The 20,079-nt window shown below is 39.8% G+C and overlaps 1 protein-coding gene across 1 annotated transcript in view; it reads right to left on the bottom strand.

Annotated features, from left to right (window-relative positions):
- Positions 1–20,079, bottom strand: part of GLDN (gliomedin) — a 65,706-nt gene that overhangs the window by 31,642 nt on the left and 13,985 nt on the right. Inside the window, exon 2 of the mRNA XM_060098378.1 lies at positions 3,873–3,924. Coding sequence (XP_059954361.1) covers positions 3,873–3,924 — 52 coding nt within the window. The remainder of the gene's footprint in view (positions 1–3,872; positions 3,925–20,079) is intronic.

Raw genomic sequence — 20,079 nt, 5'->3', positions numbered from 1 at the left:
TTCATATTTTGGATATTGTAAATAATGCTGCAATGAACATAGGGGTGCATATATCTTTTCTAATTAGTTTTTTGTTTTCTTCAGATAAATACTCAGATGTGGAATTGCTGGATCATATGGTAGTTCTATTTTTAATCTTTGAGGAACCTCCTGTTTTCCATAGTGGCTGCACCAACTTATAATCCCACCAACAGGGCATGAGAGTCCCCTTTTCCCCACCTCCTTGACACTTGTTTTTAGTTGTCTTTTTGATAACAGTCATTCTAACAGGGTGAGGTGATATCTCATTGTGGTTTTGAATTGTATTTCCTTGATGATTAGTGAAGTTGAGCATCTTTTCATGTGTCCATTGGTCCTCTGTATGTCTTCCTTAGAAAAATGTCTATTCATGTCCTCTACCCATTTTTAATTGAATTGTTTGGTTTTTTGATATTGAGTTGTTTGAGTTTTTTATATATTTTGGATATTAACCCCTTAACAGATATATCAGTTGCAAATATCTTCTCCCATTTATTTGGTTGCCTTTTCATTCTGTTGATGGTTTCCTTTGCTGTGCAAAAGATTTTTATGTAGTCCCATTTGTTTATTTTTGCTTTTGTTGCCCTTGCCTGAGGAGACAGAGCCAAAAAAATATTGCTAAGACTGATGTCAAAGAGTGTACTACCTGTTTTCTTCTTACATTTAAGTCATTAATCCATACTGAGTTTATTTTTGCATATGGTATAAGAAAGTAGTCCTGTTTCATTCTTTTGCATGTGGCTGTCCAGTTTCCCCAACACCATTTTACTGAAGAGACTGTCTTTTCTCTGTTATTGGCTTTTAACATTTCTTGTAAGGCCTCTTTAGTGGTAATGAATTCCTTTACAAGCTTTTGCTTGTCCGGGAAACTCTTTATGTCTCCTTTAATTCTGAATGATAACCTTGTTGGGTAAAGTATTCTTGGTTGTAAAATTTTTCCTTTCAGTACTTTCAGTATACCATGGCACTTCCTTCTGGCTATAAAGTTTCTGCTGAAAAATCAGCTGATAGTCTTATGGGGGTTTCCTTGTACATAACTAGTCTTTTTATTGCTGCTTATAAGATTCTTTAACTTTTGACATTTTAATTATAATGTGTCTTGGTGTGGGCCTCTTTGGGTTCATCTTTTTGGGGATTCCCTGTGCTTCCTGGACTTGGATGTCTGTTTCCTTTGCCAAGTTAGGGAAGTTTTCAGATATTATTTCTTCAAGTAGGTTTTCTGTCCCTTTCTCTCTCTCTCTTCTTCTTCTTATGGGACCCCTGTAATTCAAATGTTAGTATGCTTGACCCAGAGGTCCCTTAAATTATCTCATTGTTTAAAATTCGTTTTTCTTTTCACTGTTTTGATTAGGTGATTTTCACTATTCTGTCTTCCAGATTGCTGATCTGTTCTGCATCCTCTAATCTGTTATTGATTCATTCTAGTGTATTTTTCATTTCAATTATTGTATCCTTCAGTTCTGATTGGTTCTTTTTTATGTTTTCTTTCTCTTTGTTGAAATTCTCACTGAGTTCATCCATTGTTCTCTAGAGTCAGTGGGCATCTTTATGACTATGACTTTGAACTCTTTATCTTATAAGTTGCTTATCTCTGTTTAATTTAGTTCCTTTTCTGATGTTTTGTCTTGTTTTTTCATTTGGAAGGTATTCCTTTGTCTCTTTATTTTGCCTAACTCTCTGTGTTTGTTTCTATGTATTAGGGATGCTGGCTACATCTCCTAGTCTTGGAAGAGTGGCCTTACGTGAAAGGTGTCGTGTGGGGCTCAGTGGTGCAATCCCCCCTGGTCACCAGAGCACTGCTATGGGCATGCTGATGCATGGGGCTGGTCTTCAGTGCAACTGACTTCGAGGCCAGTCTGGGACTACTGTGGGTGCTCTGTGGTGCAGGGCTGGCCCCCTGGAGTGGGAGCCACTTTGGAGTGGTGCTGGTGCCAGCCAGGGCTGCCCAGCGGTTGGGGCAGGGCAGAAAGTGTTTTGGAGGGACCAGCTGGAATGGGTCCTCAGGGGAAAGTCAGGGTGGGGCACACAGTGTTAGTCAGGTTGATGGACAGTGACAGAAATGGTGCCTGCCAGTGGTTCCATCCCCAGAACCCTGCCCCTCCAGCGCACGCCTTAAAATTCATCAGTGAGTCTCCTTCTCATGTGACCCAAGCACTTTTCAAGCTGCTGCCTCTGTGCTGGGAGTCAGAGTGAGTGAATGTGTGTGCAAGCCCCTCAGGAGCGTCTCAGTCTCCCACAGCCCTTCCACTTTCCTAAACGTAAACCTTACTGGTTTGCAAAACCAGGCATTATGGGGGCTTGTCTTCCCAGTACAGATCTCCCAGGCTGGGGAGCCTGATGTGGGGCTTGTAGCCCTTGCTCCTCAGGGGGAATCTCTGTGGCTGTGACATCACTCCTGTGTGTGGGTTGCTGCACTGGGGGTGTGGGTTGGACTAGACTGTGTCTCTGCCACTCCTGCCTGTCTCACTGCGTCCTTTGCTTTCTGTTCTTAGTTTAGAAAATCTGTTCTGCTAGTCTTCAGGTGGTTCTCAGAGATAGTTGTTCTATAAGTAATTGTAGTTTCGGTGTGTCCACGGGAGGGAGTGAGCTCAGGGTCTTCCCACTCTGCCCTCTGGATGTGGACCTCTCCATAATGCACATTTAATGCAAAACTAATTTCCCTCTGTTTCCTCAGAATGCTACACCCCCTTCTCAGAGGCAGGAAATGAAGTGTCTGAAATCAGGCACCATAGGCCCATCCTTGGGCCTGGTTAGTGCCTGGCTGGGGCAGAGGGTGATGAATTGGGTGACTGGCCTCAGTTCAAGGTACCACACATTTCTAATTACCCAAGACCTAGTTATTTTCCATGGCCATATTACTATGGCCATACTGAAAATATTATTATTTTTCATAATTACATTATAATTGGCTTTTAGCCCAGTAAAAACATATGGTAAAAGCAAACCAACATGTATTTTCATAACCTAAAGGGTTCCTAGGTATTCATTCTGTCCCTGGCCCATTGGCCAGCACAGGTGTTCCCCATATGAGCATGAGGCAGGCGTCCCTGCCCTGAGACAAGAGGCTGGTCTCTCTCAGACTCTGGAATAATCACATCAAGACCATTCCCCTGGAACTTCCCTGGCAGTCCAGTGGTTAAGACTGTGCTTCCACTGCAGGGGGTGCAGGTTCAATCTCTGGTCAGGGAACTAAGATCTTGAGCAGCCAAAAGAAAACAAGAACAAAAGACCACTCTCCTCTTCCCCTGCCCCATCCACCAGCCATTCCAGGTCCTAAGGCTTGATGTGCCTTGAGGTTAATTCCCTCCCTCCTTTCTACTTGTCCTTGATTCACTGAGTGGAGGGGGACAGAGTATGACCAACCTCCAGTCCCACCCAGCACATAGTAGTCACCACACAAAGCACTCTTCATAAAAAGTATTTTCTTAACTAATTAGCGGTTTGCATCTAGAGCTTCCCATTCAAGCTGTATGTATGATATAGGGAAATAATGACTTCTGGTAAGCGCTCTCTACTATTTAGCAAGGTCTTTTTCCTTTCTTTTCCCGTTTAAAAAACTAATGGAAATAAGGAAAACATCAATGGCCTCAGTTCAGGGTACCACACATTTCTAATTATCCAAGACCTAGTTATTTTCCATGGCTGTATTTCTATGGCAATACCAAAAATATTATTATTTTTCAAAATTATATTACTGTTGATTTTCAGCCCATTGAAAACATCTGGTATACAAGTAAACCAACATATATTTTTATAACCTAAGGAGTTCCTAGGCGTTCATTCTGCCCCAGCCCTTTGGCCAGCATATGTGTTTCCCGCGTAAGCTGCTCTTGGTCAGTGCTTGGCCAGCCTACCTGTCAGGCAGATACCCCTGGTGCTGTTGCACAGGTCCACCATCACTCGGATCTGCAGGAAGAGAGAACCATTAATAGAGGTATGGTAGGCAGTGGACCCTGAACTTGCCCTTTATTCAGACAAGCAGAAAGCAATTATAAAAATTTACAAAATAACTTCAGGAGAATATGTAGAAGTCTGAGGAAAAGTTAACCTAAAACTGAAAAGAAACCCTTAAAAGATCTAAAGATTTTTTTTTATATCTGCAGCTCATCTATCAACATTGTCAACAGAATCTCCTTGATTTCTACCAAACTCTGAGAAGGCCAAGGATGGGGAAGAAATCACCAAATCTACATCCAGGCTGGCCCCCACAGTGTCTGAAGGGCTCAATCTGTGGGTCTGAATAAAGAGGGCTGGTGAGCTTAGCAGTCAGAAGCAAACACTTAACTATCTGAGTGAGTACGGGTGAGGTACTTAACTCCTTGACACTTTGGTTTCCTCTGAAATTGTAGATTATATGAGTAGCTGTCTTGAGGGTTAGGCAGCTCCATGTCTGGCATGTGGAAACTGCCCTTAGAGGAGTGATTCTCATGCCATGTGGACACTGCCTACTTGCCACTGGATGGCCACCTGGAATACATGGTCACTGCATTGTGGTACCATCCTGACACCTGGTTCCCACACACCACTTTACACTCCTCCTCCCATGCATTTTCCACGCTGCTGCTAATGAGCTTCACAAAACCCAAATCTGATCAGGTCAGCCCTGCTTCAAACACTTTTGTGACTCCTTGCTGCTCTAAAGATACAGCAAAATTCCTCCTTCTCCGGCCTCAGCTCACACCATTCCCCCCTCCCTTTCTGTTCTCTAGTTCCACTCTGCCTCAGTTTTCTGATCTGTAAAATGGGGCTATTTGTAGTACTTACATCTTAGGATTGTTGTGAAGTTTTAGTGAAGTTATATGTGAAGCTCTTAGAACAGTGCCTGCCATGTAGGAAGCACACACAAAAGTGTTTTCTGTTTTGTGGAGGCAGCAGAGAGTGCAGATAGAGGCATGAATCCTGAAGTCAAACTGCTTGTGTTCTAATCATGGCTTTGCCATTCACAAGCAGTGTGACCTTGGGAAAGTTACTTAACCTCTCTGTGCTGCAGTGTCCTTGTCTGTAAATGGAGTTTACAGTACCTACCTTACTTAAAGCATGGTTATGTGGGTAAATGAGTGAATACAGGCAATACTCTTACAACAGGGCCCGGCATATGATAAGCAAACTCTATTTATGCTACTGTTTTGATGGTTCCTTGGATATGCCTAGAATGACTTAGTTAATTTATCAATTTACCATCTAAGAATTTCAAATTTATACATAGAGCAATTTTTAGACCCAAATAAAGTGGCATTTCAAAACTGTGGGAAGAAACATTATTAGTTGGGAAATGGAGTTGAGACAGCTGGATAGAAATGTGGGGAAAAATTAAAAAGATGGATCCCTATTTCACTCCTTACACTAAACAAATTAAGTGAGCCCCATTCATCAAAAAATTAAAAGTTAAAAACTAGTGAAAATACTGAAGGAAACCTTGGGAAAAATATTTATAATGGTATGAGAGTAGGAAAGGCTTTTCTAAGAAAGAAAGAACGCTTACGCTATATATAGGAAAAATGTGATAAATTCAACTGTTTAATAATTAAAAATTTCTGCAAGAGGTAAAATACTACAAACAATAACAAAGGAGAAATACAAACTTAGAAAAATAATTGCAAAGGGCTTGTATATAAAGAGCTGTTACAAAGCAATAAGGGAAAAAAACAAAAACAAAGGAAAATGGGCATTGGAACCAGGCAGAAAGTTCAAAGAAAAAAAATAGTGTTTTATCTTCACTTACAGTTGAAGAAAAACATCAAATTATGAAATACTATTTTTACTTCTTAGGTTTGCTAATAAAAAGAATAACAGAGCACTTCTCACAAGGGTGTCAGGAAAGTAGCACTCTCATATTGTGTTGATGGAAATGTAAAGGGATACTGCCTCTCTCGAGGGCATTTTGACAATATCTATGAAAATTTAAATGGATCTACATTTTGGCTCATCAATTACACTTTGAGATTTATTCTACAGATACACTCATATATGCATGAGAAGATGAAAGTACAAAGATGGTTGTTGCAAAAATGTGGGCAAAAGCAAAAACTAGAAACAACCTAAATAATGATCAGTGAGGTCTGGTTAGAGAAATTGTAGCATATTCACATAAGGAAATACTGTGAAAAAGAGTAAATTTAAATCCATAAAGCTGATATTGAAAGATCTCCAAGATAAGCGAAAAAATACAAGGTACAGAGCAGTATGTATAGTGTCCTTTCATTTATATAAAATAGTAGTACATACAAAAATGCTACTTTATGCTTCTCTCTTGCTGCTTTCCAGATTCTCTCTTTGTCTTTGGCTTTCTAGAATATTTCTGGAGAGAAACCTAAGAAGGAGAACTGAAACCTAAAAACTCCTCCTCAAGTAAGGAGCAGTAGAGAGCCAGGGTCAGAGGGAGCTATACTAAGCATGATTGGCCCTTCTGTTTTATTCAAAATTTTTGCTGATTTCTCTCTCAATTAAACTCTTTGTAAAAAGAACATGTTTTGGTTTGAAGGGAAAATTTGTTTTGTCTTCTACCTAGGTTTATTTTGTTTGCTAGGAGATCCAGAGGGAAACTTGTATGGTATTTACTTTTTGTGAAGTGTGTCAGCAGGTGCTTACTGACTGCTTTAGAAATTTATTGTGAAATATATCATACATATCACAAAAATATGAAAGGTGTGCCAACAGTTTAAAGATGAATAATAAAACAAACATGTATACACCACCTTCACCTAAGCAAGGCTTTAGAGCATCCCAGGTGCCCCTCCCAAAGCACACCCTTCCCTCCCAGCCACAACCACTCCCTGAGCTGAAGTATATTGGGCCGTGAAACTCCCCCTTTTGTACAGATAGCAACAGAGAGGCTTAGCGAGGTGAGGTCATTTATTCAAGGTCACACAGCTTGCTCTTGGAAAAGCCAGGCTCAGCTCCAGGTTTCCTGATTCCAGGTTTACTGCACTTTCTATTATGGCTCTGATGAGTATCTTAACGTGACCATAAGAAATTTCGATTCACTGTGTTTAGTCATGCTCATAAATTAATGCAATCAGCTGCACTACAAAATTTATCATCTTAAAAAATGTATAATTGTCCATTGAGAGGACCATTAGAGGCTTCACAATGCTTCATTTGTTGCCTGGGGGATCACAGCAGAAGGAGTAGTTAGAAACAACAGAAGCATCAATAGGGAAAATTAACCTTTCTCTCTTTTATGCTCATCACTGGTCTGCAGTTGGCACAGCTTCTATAAAAAATGATGAAGAAGGAGTTTTCATTTCCTGATCTTTTGGCTTCATTTATATGCTAAAAGTTAATTTAGATATTTACCAGGAAATTGTGTTAATCTTCACTCGGGAATATTCTTTTAACAAACATGGTCTATATAAGATTGTATCAAGGTAAAACGTGGTATGAAAAGGTATGGCCATAAGAAAACGAAAACTTTTTTTTTTCCTGATAATAATGATTAAGAGTTTGGATGAAAATAAGAAAAGTCAAAATTGAAAGTCAGAAAATCTAGCTTGTCAAATTAAGGAGTCGTATTTGGTATACAAGGCTTCCTAGATCTTGATTTAGGATTTGAGAACGGTGAAGCTGGATTTGAGAGGCCTTAGAGCTCATTGTCCTGGGGGTGTCAGGCAGGACCCATCCAGGATGTGGCCCTGCCCCTTCTCGAGGCCATCTCTCCCTGCTCTCCCCCATTGCTCTGCTCCAATCACACTGGCCATCATCACTGGTCTTTGCCATGCCTTATAAGGCATGGGGACTTGTTTTCAGCTTTGACAACATATGGCAGCAATGGGAGAAAAGACAGCCAAAATGGGTCCCATTAGTGGCCTGACCAGACCTTCCAGTTTTCTCTCTGGATACAGAACTGGTCTCGCTGGATTAGTAGAACTCATGGGATCTTAGGAAATTCATGGGCAAGGAAGGGGCCCCTGAAGAAAAGTAATGGACTTCTTGCTAATCTGGCATCAGATGGCTTGAGCTGGCTCTAATTCAAACTAAAAATAGATGGGACTAATTTGGCAGCCTCTATGAGAAAGAAAATGCTATGAACTGGGAATCTCACTTGCAGGAAGCTTATACAATGATATCTGGGCAAGAATGCTTATTGCAACATTGTGATGGCAAAGGCCTTCCAAAAATCTAAATGTTCATCAGTAAGGCACTTGTTAAACAGATGAGAAAGAATGAAGTAGATCTATATGTACTAATCTGGAAAGATGGCTTTGACATACTGTTAAGTGATAAAAGCAAGGTGCAGCCCAAGCCATATAACACGATACAGCTTTTTGGTTGGAAAAGAATATTTAGATATGTCTGGATAAGTGCAGAGAAAAGTTGGAAGGCTCATGAACCAAACCATTAACAGATTTTTTTTCTCCTGGAGACTGAGACTAGGAGATAAAAGGGGGATGTTCATTTCTTAGTTTGTATTGTTTTAAAAGATATGTTGGGATTATGGGTGAATTTTACTTTGCTATGCTTTAATAATTCAGAGAGAGAGAAGAGAACATGCAAGCATTATATGAACCCAAAAGATGGGTCTAATGATCCAGCTTTCTCTGGGAATCCAAATATTATGCCTTCACAATAACCCCCATCACTTGGAATAACTTGGACAGATCTCTGTTGCTTCTAGACAAATGAATGTAGAATGAACTAGAACAGCTGTCTAGTGAGTTTCAAATTGTTCATTAGTCGTAAGATATTTCTTTTTCCCACATAAATTGCCAATCCTCCAAATAAAAAAACAAATAGAATGAAGCTACTCTGGGTTAACTTATCTGTAAAATGAGAGGGTTGGACTACATAGATGATTTCAAACTGTGCTCCCAGGAGGAATCAGGGGAGGAAGTGGAGAGGGACACCTGGAGACCTAGAGTCAGGGGAGGAGGGATAAGAAAGCTGAGGTCCAAAGAAAGCAAGTGAAGTAGCTGGCCCAGCCTCCCCTAGCTGGTTCCAGAATAGAGTCCTACTTTTCCCCCCCGCATCTACTTTTTCATACCATTTAGCCTTTGCAAAAGGAATTGTCTGAAATTCAACAGGAAATGCAAATTTTTGCTTTAGTTTACTTTGAATGTGAACAAGATGTTAGATTTTTATCAGTTGATTATGCATCAACTTCAAGAAATCTCTTCTGTGCAAAAAAGAAAGGTTTAATCAAAAGTGTTTCTCATCAGAATGAATAGAGCTAAATGCCGTGTGCTGCCACTGCTCATCAGAACACAAAACCTCAGGTAGTTGGCTGGCCTCCCTCTTGAACTCCCTTCCTCTCACCTTTTACTCTCAGGACTGATTCACGAAAAAGTAAGGGAGCAAACCTGCCTGTCATCACCAGTTTACGTATTGCTGAAATAATGTGTCCTGTCATGGCTTCTCTGAAGTTCCCCAAGTACAGGTTCTGGTTTGCTGGGGGGAACAATGTTTAAGTTCCAAGTAACCTTTCAGATCTGACCTATTTTGTAACTTAAATTCCATTTTCTTAGACAACTGAATACCCTTTATGGTGCTCCTTAATTTGCAAATTGCTGTTATTTTGTGTATGCAAATCATCCTTTAGAAAACATTGAGCTATGAATGTGGTGGCCCAGCTGCTGGAGGGTTAGACCACAGGTATTGGCGGAATCTCTCATGGGGTCTGAAGCTGCGGTGAGCAACCCTGGACTCATCCCTCTGAAAGGCAGGAATTCACACTGGGACCAAGACGTGGTGATGACAATCTGCAAACCCTAACAGGAAGGTGCGGTTTGCTATGTACCGGGTGAAATACTGAGGCACGACGTTCTTCCTGCAGCCCCACAGGAAGATCAGCCAAAGGTCTAGGCATTTGTCGCAAGTGAACAAACCCTGGCCATCCCACACTAATGGCCTGGGGCCGAGTGCTCTTGTCAGTTGAAACTGGTATCCTCAGAGCCCAGCTAAATCCTAATGAGTCTTCCCCAAAGACCTCCATTCCCACTAACTGCCCCCTTTACAGCCCAGCAGCATCACCACGTGGCTGCTTGTTGGCACGCTCTGTCATGTTTTTCAGGCTCCTCAACCAGATAGGCTCCTATTGGTAGGGACGTACTCTTCCTGTACAGTGCATTCACTCATCTGGTCCCTTTGCCGACATTAGAATGGCATTGAGCACACAGTAGATATTCAACAAATACTTCATTATTGACTACTCAATCAATTGGGAGGGGAATGTGCTCTTCAACCAAAGATATTATTCCTTTTTTGACCAGCAGTACATGGGAACCGAACATCTAGCATGTGGTTACCTGTTTCTCTTTGTGCCCATTTGCTTAAGATAACCTTTTTGGCAAACACTCCACTAATCCCTAGAAAATAGGAGCTTGGAGATGCTAGGGTTATCCTATAGGGTCCCTGATACATGGCTAACAGAAAATAACAGAAACACTTCATGCTGTCTTGAGTAGAAATACCTGGTTAGGCCTGAGTTGGCCAGGTAGAGACTGGGGTGCTGAATGAAAAGGAGTCTCAAACATCAATGAAAATGCAATGCCATAGGGAAAACATGGTATTCCCCAGCTCTTCCTGCTTTGCTAAGTAGATCAGAATGGAGGTGAAGACCAGCCTGCCCTCCAAGGAGCAGGGGTCTCAGACTACTTGTCCCTAAGGCATTTATTTTCCCGAGTAGCTTACAAGGGCTGAACTGAATTGCTAGTGATGGTGCGGCCTCCCATTGCCCTCCTTCTCACCCTGCCTCAGTAATTGCCTGGATTCTCTAATAAAATGCTGAACAAATAGTTAACATGTATTGGTTTAGAGTCCACCCACAGTCTTGGCCAGCCCTCTTGCACACAAAGGCTGGGGGGGGTCACAGAAGTTGAAGCAGCTCAGGCTGGGCCCAGGCCTCCTCAGCAATCCCAGTTGGAAGGGGCAGTTCCAGCAAATGCCCTCACCCAATGTCTCCGGCAAGATTACTTTCAGCCCGGATCAGGGCCTGGGGGAACAGCCCTGTGACATTTATTAACCCTGGGGACACCTAAAAATGCATGACAGAAGTCCCTGAAGGAGCAATTCCTTCCCCAGGTGTGCTTGGAGGCCTTCTTTAGGTCTGACCTGATGGGGGAGATGAGTGACTTGTTTCTTGTTGGCTGAGCAGGATCCCCTACTAGCTCCCCAGCCCCTTGACAAAACAGGACTCATGGCAATACTTACCCCAGGGAGTGGCTGTGAGGAGTAAATGAAGGAGTCCTTATAAAAACAACTTTTTGGTTTTGTACTAGTGTTACATAAACATGATTTCTCATGATTTGAATGTAAATCAGCTGATTCTGCTTTTTAAAAAATCGTCAATTCATACTATTTTAATCAAAGCCTGATTACTAGTTTCGAAATGTAAAACAGAGTAGGATTTATAGAAATAACCAGATATAAATTGATAATTGCCCTAACCCACTAAATATAAGCCTCGATTGGTATTATAACTCTCTTCCTAAACCATTCCTTTCTCCCACCAGGAGCCCCTCAAGTGCCAGCAAGCCCCAGTTCTCAGCCTTGTCCCGTCTGCAGTTCAAGCAGCCACCTCTCAGGAATGGCCTGTCCTTTTGCATTTCCTCCTGTCACCTGCTTAGTTGGGAGCTGCTGACAGCCTGGACTCCTCATGCTAACATGCTGACCCGGCTCCAGAACCAGGAGTGATGGGCTACTCTCAGAGGAGGCTCAGAACGCCTTTCCCACTATCTCCTGTGCTCACACCTTTCTTCCTCCAGGTCGGAGATGGACTCAAACATGGAGACAACATGATGTTTTATCTACTTATACTGCATCTCATCCTGACACAGTTCTCCCCAAGTCATAAGAGAAAGTAGCAGCTAAAAATCAAGTTACTAAGTTCAAATCCAACTTTAAGAAGTTTTGTATTGAATTGCCTATTTTCAAGCCCAGCAATTTTACAATTTATTCTGGCCAGTTGTTTCTTAAAGGGGAAAAGCTCTTTCTATCTCTGTGTATTTTAAACACATGCAAATGTAATGGAATAACTTTCAAGTGAAATTATATGTAACTATGAGAAAATATTGGTAACTATTTGATCTTGAGACTTGAGGTAGGAAAGAACATTTTAAGCATAAAAGCAAAAGAAGAACCCATAAATGAAGGACTTTATAGATTTGACTACATGAAAATGGAAAATTTTAAATACTCCCCACCAAAAACAACCCCAGCAAACAGAATTAAAAGATAACACCCAGGACTGAACAGTGTGGTGTAAAGAACATGAGTTTTGGGAGTCAGATACAGCTAAGTCTGGTCTGAGTGCCAATTCCTTCACTCACTGGCTCTGTGTCCTTGAGCAGGATGCTCTCTAAGCCTCAGTGACATGTCTGTAAAATGGGAATAATCATAATAATGATAATAATAGCAACTACCTCATAAGGTTGTTACTAGGATAAGGACTTTTTTGACACACATACCTAAAGCTCTTAGCATAGTGCCTGGCAAGTTTTAGGTTCTCACTAAATGTTATAATCATTACTAAGGGAAAAATACTGCAACATGTGTAATACACAAAAAGCAAATAGCTTTTCTATATAAAAGGTATTTGTAGATTAGTAAGAAAATTTTTTTAAACAAATTAAAAAATGAGTTAAAACATGAAAAATCTCCCACAATGATTTCAAATCACCAATAGACATAAAAAAAAAATTCATCCTCACTGTAATCAAACACCTGCAGCCCCCTCCATGATGTTAGGGATTCAACCTGTCCCAGGGTTGGGTCCCGCTTATTTATTTATTTATTTATTTATTTATTTAGTGTCCTACAATTCAACTCAATTCTTCCTTTTAAAAAATTGTTTCAGGTGTACAGTATTATAGTTCAACATCTGTATACAGTAGAGTAGACTACCATAAGTCTAGTTACCATCCATCAACATACAGTTGACTACTTTCACCCAACCCTCCAAACTCCTTCCCCTCTGGTAATCACTAATCTCTTCTCTGTATCTATGAGTTTGTTTTATTTTGTTTCTTGGGTTTTTTTGTTTAAGATTTCACACTTGAGTGAAATCATAGGGTATTTGTCTTTCTCCATCTAATTTCACTTAGCATAATACTCTAAAAGTCCACCTATGTTGTCACAAATGGCATGACTTCATTATGTTTTATGGCTGAATAGTATTCCATTCCATCTTCTTTATCCATTCATTCATTGATGGGCACTTAGGTTGTTTCCATATCTTGGCTATTGTAAATAATGCTGCAATGAACAAAGGGATGCATATATCTTTTCAAATTAGTGTTTTTGTGTTCTTCGGGTAAATACCCAGAAGTGGAATAGCTGGGTCATATGGTAGTTATATTTTTAATTTTTTGAGGAATCTCTATACTAATTTCCATAGTGGCTGCACCAATTTACAGTCCCACCAAGAGTGCATAAGGGTTCCCTTCTCTCCACATCCTCCCCAATATTTGTTATTCCCTGTATTTTCAATAATAGCCATTCTAACAGGTGTGAGGTGATATCTCATTGTGGTTTTGATTTGTATTTCCCTGATAACTAGTGATGTTGAACATTTTTTTCATGTGCCTGTTAGCCATCTCTATATCTTCTTTGGAAAAATGTCTATTCAGATCCTCTGTCCATTTCTTGAATCAGGTTTTTTTTTTGTTGCTGATGTAGGAGTTTTTAAATATATTTTGGATAATAACCTCTTATCGGATACATGATTTGCAAATAACTTCTTCCATTCAGTAGATTGTTCTTCATTTTGTTGATGGCTCCCTTTGCTGTGCAGAAGCTTTTTAGTTTGATTTGGTCCCATTTGTTTATTTTTGCTTTTGTTTCCCTTGCCTTTGGAGTAAGATCCACAAAAACATAGCTAAGACTGATGTCAATCAGGTTACTGCCTATGTTTTCTTCTAGTAATGGTTATGGTTTCAGGTCTTTCTTTCAAGTCTTTAATTTATTTTGAGTTAATTTTTGTGTATGGTGTAAGATAGTGGTCTAGTTTCTTTCCTCCTTTCTTCCTTTTTTTTTGGCATATGGCTGTCCAGTTTTCACAACAATATTTACTGAAGAGACTGTCTTTCTCCATTGTATGTTCTCTACTGCTCCTTTGTCATATATTAATTGTCCATATATGTGTAGGTTAATTTCTTAGTTCTTAATTCTGTTCCACTGATCTATGTGTCTGTTTTTGTGCCAGTATAGTATAGTATAGTTTGAAATCAGGGAATGTGATACTTCCCCAGCTTTGTTCTTCTTTATTAAGATTATTTTGGCTATTCAGGGTCTTTTGTAGTTCTGTACAAATTTTAGAATTATTTGTTTAAGTTCTGTGAAATTTGCCATTGATGTTTTGATAGTGATTGCATTGAATCTGCGATTGCTTTGGGTAGCTTGGACACTTTAATAATATTAATTATTGCAATCCATGAACACAGAATATCTTTCCACTTATTTATGTCTCCTTCAATTTCTTTCATTAATGTCTTGTAGTTTTCAACATATAGGTCTTTTACCTCCTTGGTTAATTTTTTTTATATAAATTTATTTATTTTATTTATATTTATTTTTGGCTGCATTGGGTCTTTGTTGCTGCGTGCAGGCTTTCTCTAGTTGTGGCAAGCAGGGGCTACTCTTTGTTGTGGTGTGTGGGCTTCTCATTGCAGTGGCTTCTCTTGTTGAGGAGCACAGGCTCTAAGTGCACAGGCTCCAGTAGTTGTGGCTCATGGGCTCTAGATCACAGGCTCAGTAGTTGTGGTACATGGGCTTAGTTGCTCCATGGCATGTGGGATCTTCCTGGACCAGGGCTCGAACCCATGTCCCTGGCATTGGCAGGCAGATTCTAAACCACTGCACCACCAGGGAAGCCCCTCCTTGATTAATTTTATTCCTAGGTATTTTATTCTTTTTGATTTGGGTTTGCATTGCTAATGGGTTTGTTTTCTTAATTTCTCTTTCTGACAGTTTGTTCTTAGTGTATAGATATGTCATAGATTTTTTTTTTTTTTTTTTTTTTGGCCACACCAAGCAGCTCTAAGGGATCTTAGTTCCCTGACCAGGGATTGAACCTGGGCCTCCTGCAGTGGAAGCGCAGAATCCTAACCACTGGACTGCCAGGGAATTCCCACCACAGATTTTTATATATTGATTTTGTATCCTGCTACTGTTCTGAATTCATTTATTAGTTCCAACAATTTTTTGATAGAGTCTAGGGTTTTCTATGTATATTATCATGTCATCTGAAAATAGTGACAGTTTTTACTTCTTCCTTTCCTATTTGTATAACTTTTATTAATTTGTCTTGCCAAATTGCTGTGGCTAGAACTTCCAATACTATGTTGAGCAACAGTGGTTAGAGTGGGCATCCTTGTCTTGTTTCTGATCTTAGAGGAAAAGTCTTCAGCTTTTTGTTGTTGAGTGTGATGTTAGTTGTGGGTCTGTGATATATGGCCTTTATTATGCTGAGGTATGTTCCTTTTATACCTACTTTGTTGAGAGTTTTTATCATTAATGGATATTGAATTTTGACAAATGCTTTTTCTGCATCTATTGTATTAAAATACATCTAGTCTAAAATGTGAAGTGGATAGCTGGTGGGAGGCAGCTGCATGGTACAGGGAAATCAGCTCGGTGCTTTGTGACCACCTAGAGGGGTGGGAGAGGGAGGGTGGGAGGGAAACACAAGAGGGAGGAGATATGGGGATGTATGTGTGCATGTGGCTGATTCACTTTGTTGTACAGCATAAACTAGCACAATATTGTGAAGCAATTATACTCCAATAAAGATGTTAAAAAAATAAAATAAAATAGATCTGGTCTAATGTGTCATTTAAGTCTGCTGTTTCCTTATTGATTTTCTGTCTGTATGGTTTATCCATTGATGTAAATGGGGTGTTATAGTTCCCTACTATTATTATATTGCTTTTAATTTCTCCCTTTAAGTCCATTACTATTTGCTTTATATATCTTGGTGCTCCTCTGTTGGGTGCATATACATTTATAAATGTTACATCTTCTTACTGGATTGACCCCTTTATCATTATCTAATGCCCTTCTTTGTCTTTTATTACAGTCTTTGTTTAAAGTCTATTTTGTCTGATATGAGTATATCTACTCCAGCTTTATTTTCTTTTCCATTTACATAGAATATTTTTTCCATCTTTCACCTTTGGTCTGTGTGTGTACTTACTTCTTCTTTTTCTTTTTTTGGAAAAAATTTACCTCTTATTATTTTTTTGTTATACTTTTTAAAAAACTTTTTATTTTATACTGGAGTGTAGCCAATTAACAATGTTGTGATAGTTTCAGATGCACAGCAAAGCAACTCAGCCATACATATACACATATCCATTCTCCCCCAGACTCCCCTCCCATCCAGGCTGCCACATAACATTGAGCAGAGTTCCCTGTGCTATACAGTAGGTCCTTGTTGATTATCCTTTTTAAATATTAGTAGTGTGTATGTGTACTTACTTCTGAAGTGAGTCTCTTGTAGGCAGTATATAGATGAGTCTTGTTTGGTTTTTTTCAATCCATTCAGCTACTTTGTCTTTTGATTGGAAAATTGATTCCATCTACATTTAAAGTAATTATTGATAGGTATGTACTTATTGCCATTTTGTTAATTGTTTTCTGGCTGTTTTTGTGGTTCCTGTTTGTTCCTTTCTTCTTCTCTTTCTCTCTATCCTTGTGTTTTGGTGGTTTTCTTTAGTGGCATGTTTCAATTCATTTCTCATTTTCTTTTGGGTATTTACTATAAGTTTTTCCCCTGTGGTTACCATGAGGTTCACATATAACATCCTATGTAAATAGCAGTCTGTTCCAAGTTGGTAGCAACTTAAATGTGAACACATTCCAAACCTTTATATTTTTACACCCCTCCACATTTTACACTTGTGATGAGACATTTTAAATCTTTTAATTTTATGTATCCCTTAACTAATTATTTTAATTGTAGTTAATTTTACTACTTTTGTTTTTTTTTTAACATTCCTGGTTGCTTTATAGGTGATTATCCACCAGCTTTATATAATATTTACTTTTTCCAGTGAAATCTTTTACTTTCATACGTTTTCATGTAATTAATTAGTGCCATTTTTTCAGCTTAAAGAAGTCCCTTTAATATTTCTTATAGAGCCAGTTTAGTGGTGGTGAATGTCTTTAGCTTTTGCTTAACTAGGAAACTCAATTTTTCCTTCAATTCTGAATGATCGCCTTGCTTGGTAGAGAATTCTTGATTGGAAGCTTTTTCCTTTCAACACTTTGAATATGTTATGTCACTCCCTTCTGGCCCATAAGGTTTCTGCTGAAAAATCTGCTGATAGTCATATGGGGTTTTTCTTGTATGTAACAAGTTGTTTTTCCCTTGTTGATTTTAAGATTCTCTCTTTATCCTTAACTTTTACCATTTTAACCATAATGTATCTTAGTGTGTGTCTCTTTGGGTTCATCTTATTTGGAACTCTCTAGGCTCCCTGGTCTTGAATGTCTGTTTCCTTCCCCAGATTAGGAAAGTTGTCAGCCACAATTTCTTCAAATAATTATTCTGGCATTTTCTCCCTCTCTTCTCCTTTTGGAACCCCTATAATGCAAATGCTATTCCACTTGATGTTGTCCCAAAGTGCCCTTATGGTATTCTTCATTTTTTTTAAATTATTTTTTTCGTTTTGCTGCTCTGTTTGGGTGAGTTCCATTGCTTTGTCTTCCAGTTCACTGATTTCTTCTTCTACCTCATCCAATCTGCTGTTGAACCCCTCTACTGGATTTTTTTTCAATTCATTTACAACTTCTGTTTGGTATTTTCTTATATATTCTATATTTTGTGAATTTCTCACTGCGTTTGTCCATTCTTTTGAGTTCAGTGAGCATCTTTATGATCATTATTATGAACACTTGATCAGGTATATTGCTTATCTCCATTTCACTTAGTTCCTATTTTGAGGTTTTGCCTTGTTCTTTTAATTGGAACATATTCCTCTGTCTCCTCATTTTGCCTAATTTTCTGTGTTTGTTTCTATGTATTAGGTAAATCAGCTACCTTTCCCAGTCTTGAAGAAGTGGCCTTATGTAGGAGATATCCTGTGAGGCTCAGAAGTGCAATCCCACCTGGCCACCAGTGCCAGTAATCAGGGGTGTCCCCTATGTGGGCTGCATGTGCCCTCCTGTTGTGTCCAGGTTGTAGCTACTCCTGCGGTACATTGGTGGGTGGGGCTGGCCCCACGAATGGTTGTGCAGCCTGGTTGTGGTGGCTGTTGTATGCTGGTGGGTGGGGCTAGCCCTTGAAATGGCTGTGTGGCCTGCCACGTTGGCTTTCATGCACTGGTGGATGAGTTATTGCACAGCTGGCTGTAAGGCCTGGCCAAGGCACAGGGGTAGGCAGGGCTGTTGGTGGGGCATGCCCATTGATGCTAACAGGTTATATAGAGATTTCCAAAATGGTGCCCTCCAGTGTCAGTATTAGCAAGGCAGCCTGAGGTCACAAAAATGGCTCTCGTCAGTGTCTCAGTCCCAGGGTAGTGTCCCAACTGGTTCCTGCCTCTTTGGCAGATACTTCAAGATTAGTAAGTGGGTCCCCCTCACCTATAGTCCAGGCACTTTCAATCTGGTGTTTTTGCACTGATTTTCAGGTTGAGTGAGTCTGTGCATGAGCTCTTTAAGTGGTGGTTTTCTGTTCCCTGGAGTTCCATAATTTTCCTGGACATATTTCCTGTTGGTTTTCAAAGCCAGGTGTTTTGGGTGCTCATCTCTCCTGTGCATGATCTAAGGGCTGGGGTGCCTCATGTGGAGCTCAAATCCCTTGCTCCTCAGACAAAAACTCTGCCTTTGTGATCCTTCCCGATTGTGGATTTCCATGGCTAGGGTGTGGTTTTTTCCCTGGCATGACCATATTTCTGGTTCTCTTGTTCGCCTTGATGTTGTCCTTTTACCTTTTGTTCTGGAGACTCTGTTCATTCAGTTTTCATGTCCTTTTTAGAGGGAATTATTCCATATGTAGTTGTAGATTTGTTGTGTCTGTGGGTGGAGGTGAGTTCAGGATCTTCCTATGCTGCCATCTTGAACCCTCTCCTGGGCCCTCCTCTTTTAAACATCAAACTACCAAGCCTCTAATATCTTCTCCCACCCGATCTGGCCAGTGATTCTCCAATTTAGGATGTATTAGAATCACCTAGAGTGTAATCTACATACAGATTTCCAGACTCAACCTCCACTGATTCTGACTCAGCAGATCCAGAATGTAGCCCAGACATCAGCATTTTTAAACAGATGCTCCCAGGTCTTTTTGATGAAGATGACCCCCACCCACACTTTGAGAAGTCTACCCTGTACCACCAAAAACAAGGGCTTGTTCCAGTGTCTTTCAGTTCCTGCAGTCTCTCTCTCTCTCTCTCGCTCCGTTTTCCTCTCCCAGAAAACTCCCTGTGAACTCAGACCTTGAGAACAGAGTCCTGACTAACGAGGTGGGGCTCTTTTTGTTCTTCTCCTGATGATTCTTCAGCAATTAAAAAAAAAAAATAAAACCAGAAAGGATCACAGGGTAACTTCTCCATAAGTCACCATGCTTTGTTAACTTATTAACATGCAAAACACTTTTAAAATTAGAGTTTTTATATCTTTCTGTATTTTCCAAGTTACTATAATGGAAACATTAAAAATCAGAAAAAAAGTTGCAAAACTCCTAGTCATTCTCACACTTTGTATATCATCCTAGCTGTAGCTCTGATGTTGCTTTCCCAAAAGTCTTTCTTCCCCACCTCAGGTTGGAGATGTTCTTATCTCCCCCACAGCATCCCTCACTTCTCCCATCAGGGAAATCTTGTCATTGCCTGGTTACTTGTTTGTTCCCCACTAATTGTAAGCATTTCGGGGAGGGGAAGTATATATCTTGTTTATTTTTATAACCTCAACACATAGCCAATAGCTTTCCACATAGTAAGCTGTGAATGAATGAATTCTTCATTCCTCAGCAGGAAAGAGAACATTCAAGAAGCTAGAGGCAAGACTGAACATATTAAATAGAAATTTAAAAAATATAAAAAAACACCAAATTCAAACTTATAGAAATGAAAGTTAGAATGTCTGAGGTGAAAAGTACACTGAGTGGGACTAAGAGCAGAAGAAAGATTA

The sequence above is a fragment of the Mesoplodon densirostris genome, chromosome 4, assembly GCF_025265405.1.
Source record: "Mesoplodon densirostris isolate mMesDen1 chromosome 4, mMesDen1 primary haplotype, whole genome shotgun sequence".
NCBI classification, from domain to species: domain Eukaryota; kingdom Metazoa; phylum Chordata; class Mammalia; order Artiodactyla; family Ziphiidae; genus Mesoplodon; species Mesoplodon densirostris.
The sequence above is the reverse complement of the archived record's forward strand: the minus strand, read 5'-3'. Positions and strand labels throughout refer to the sequence as shown.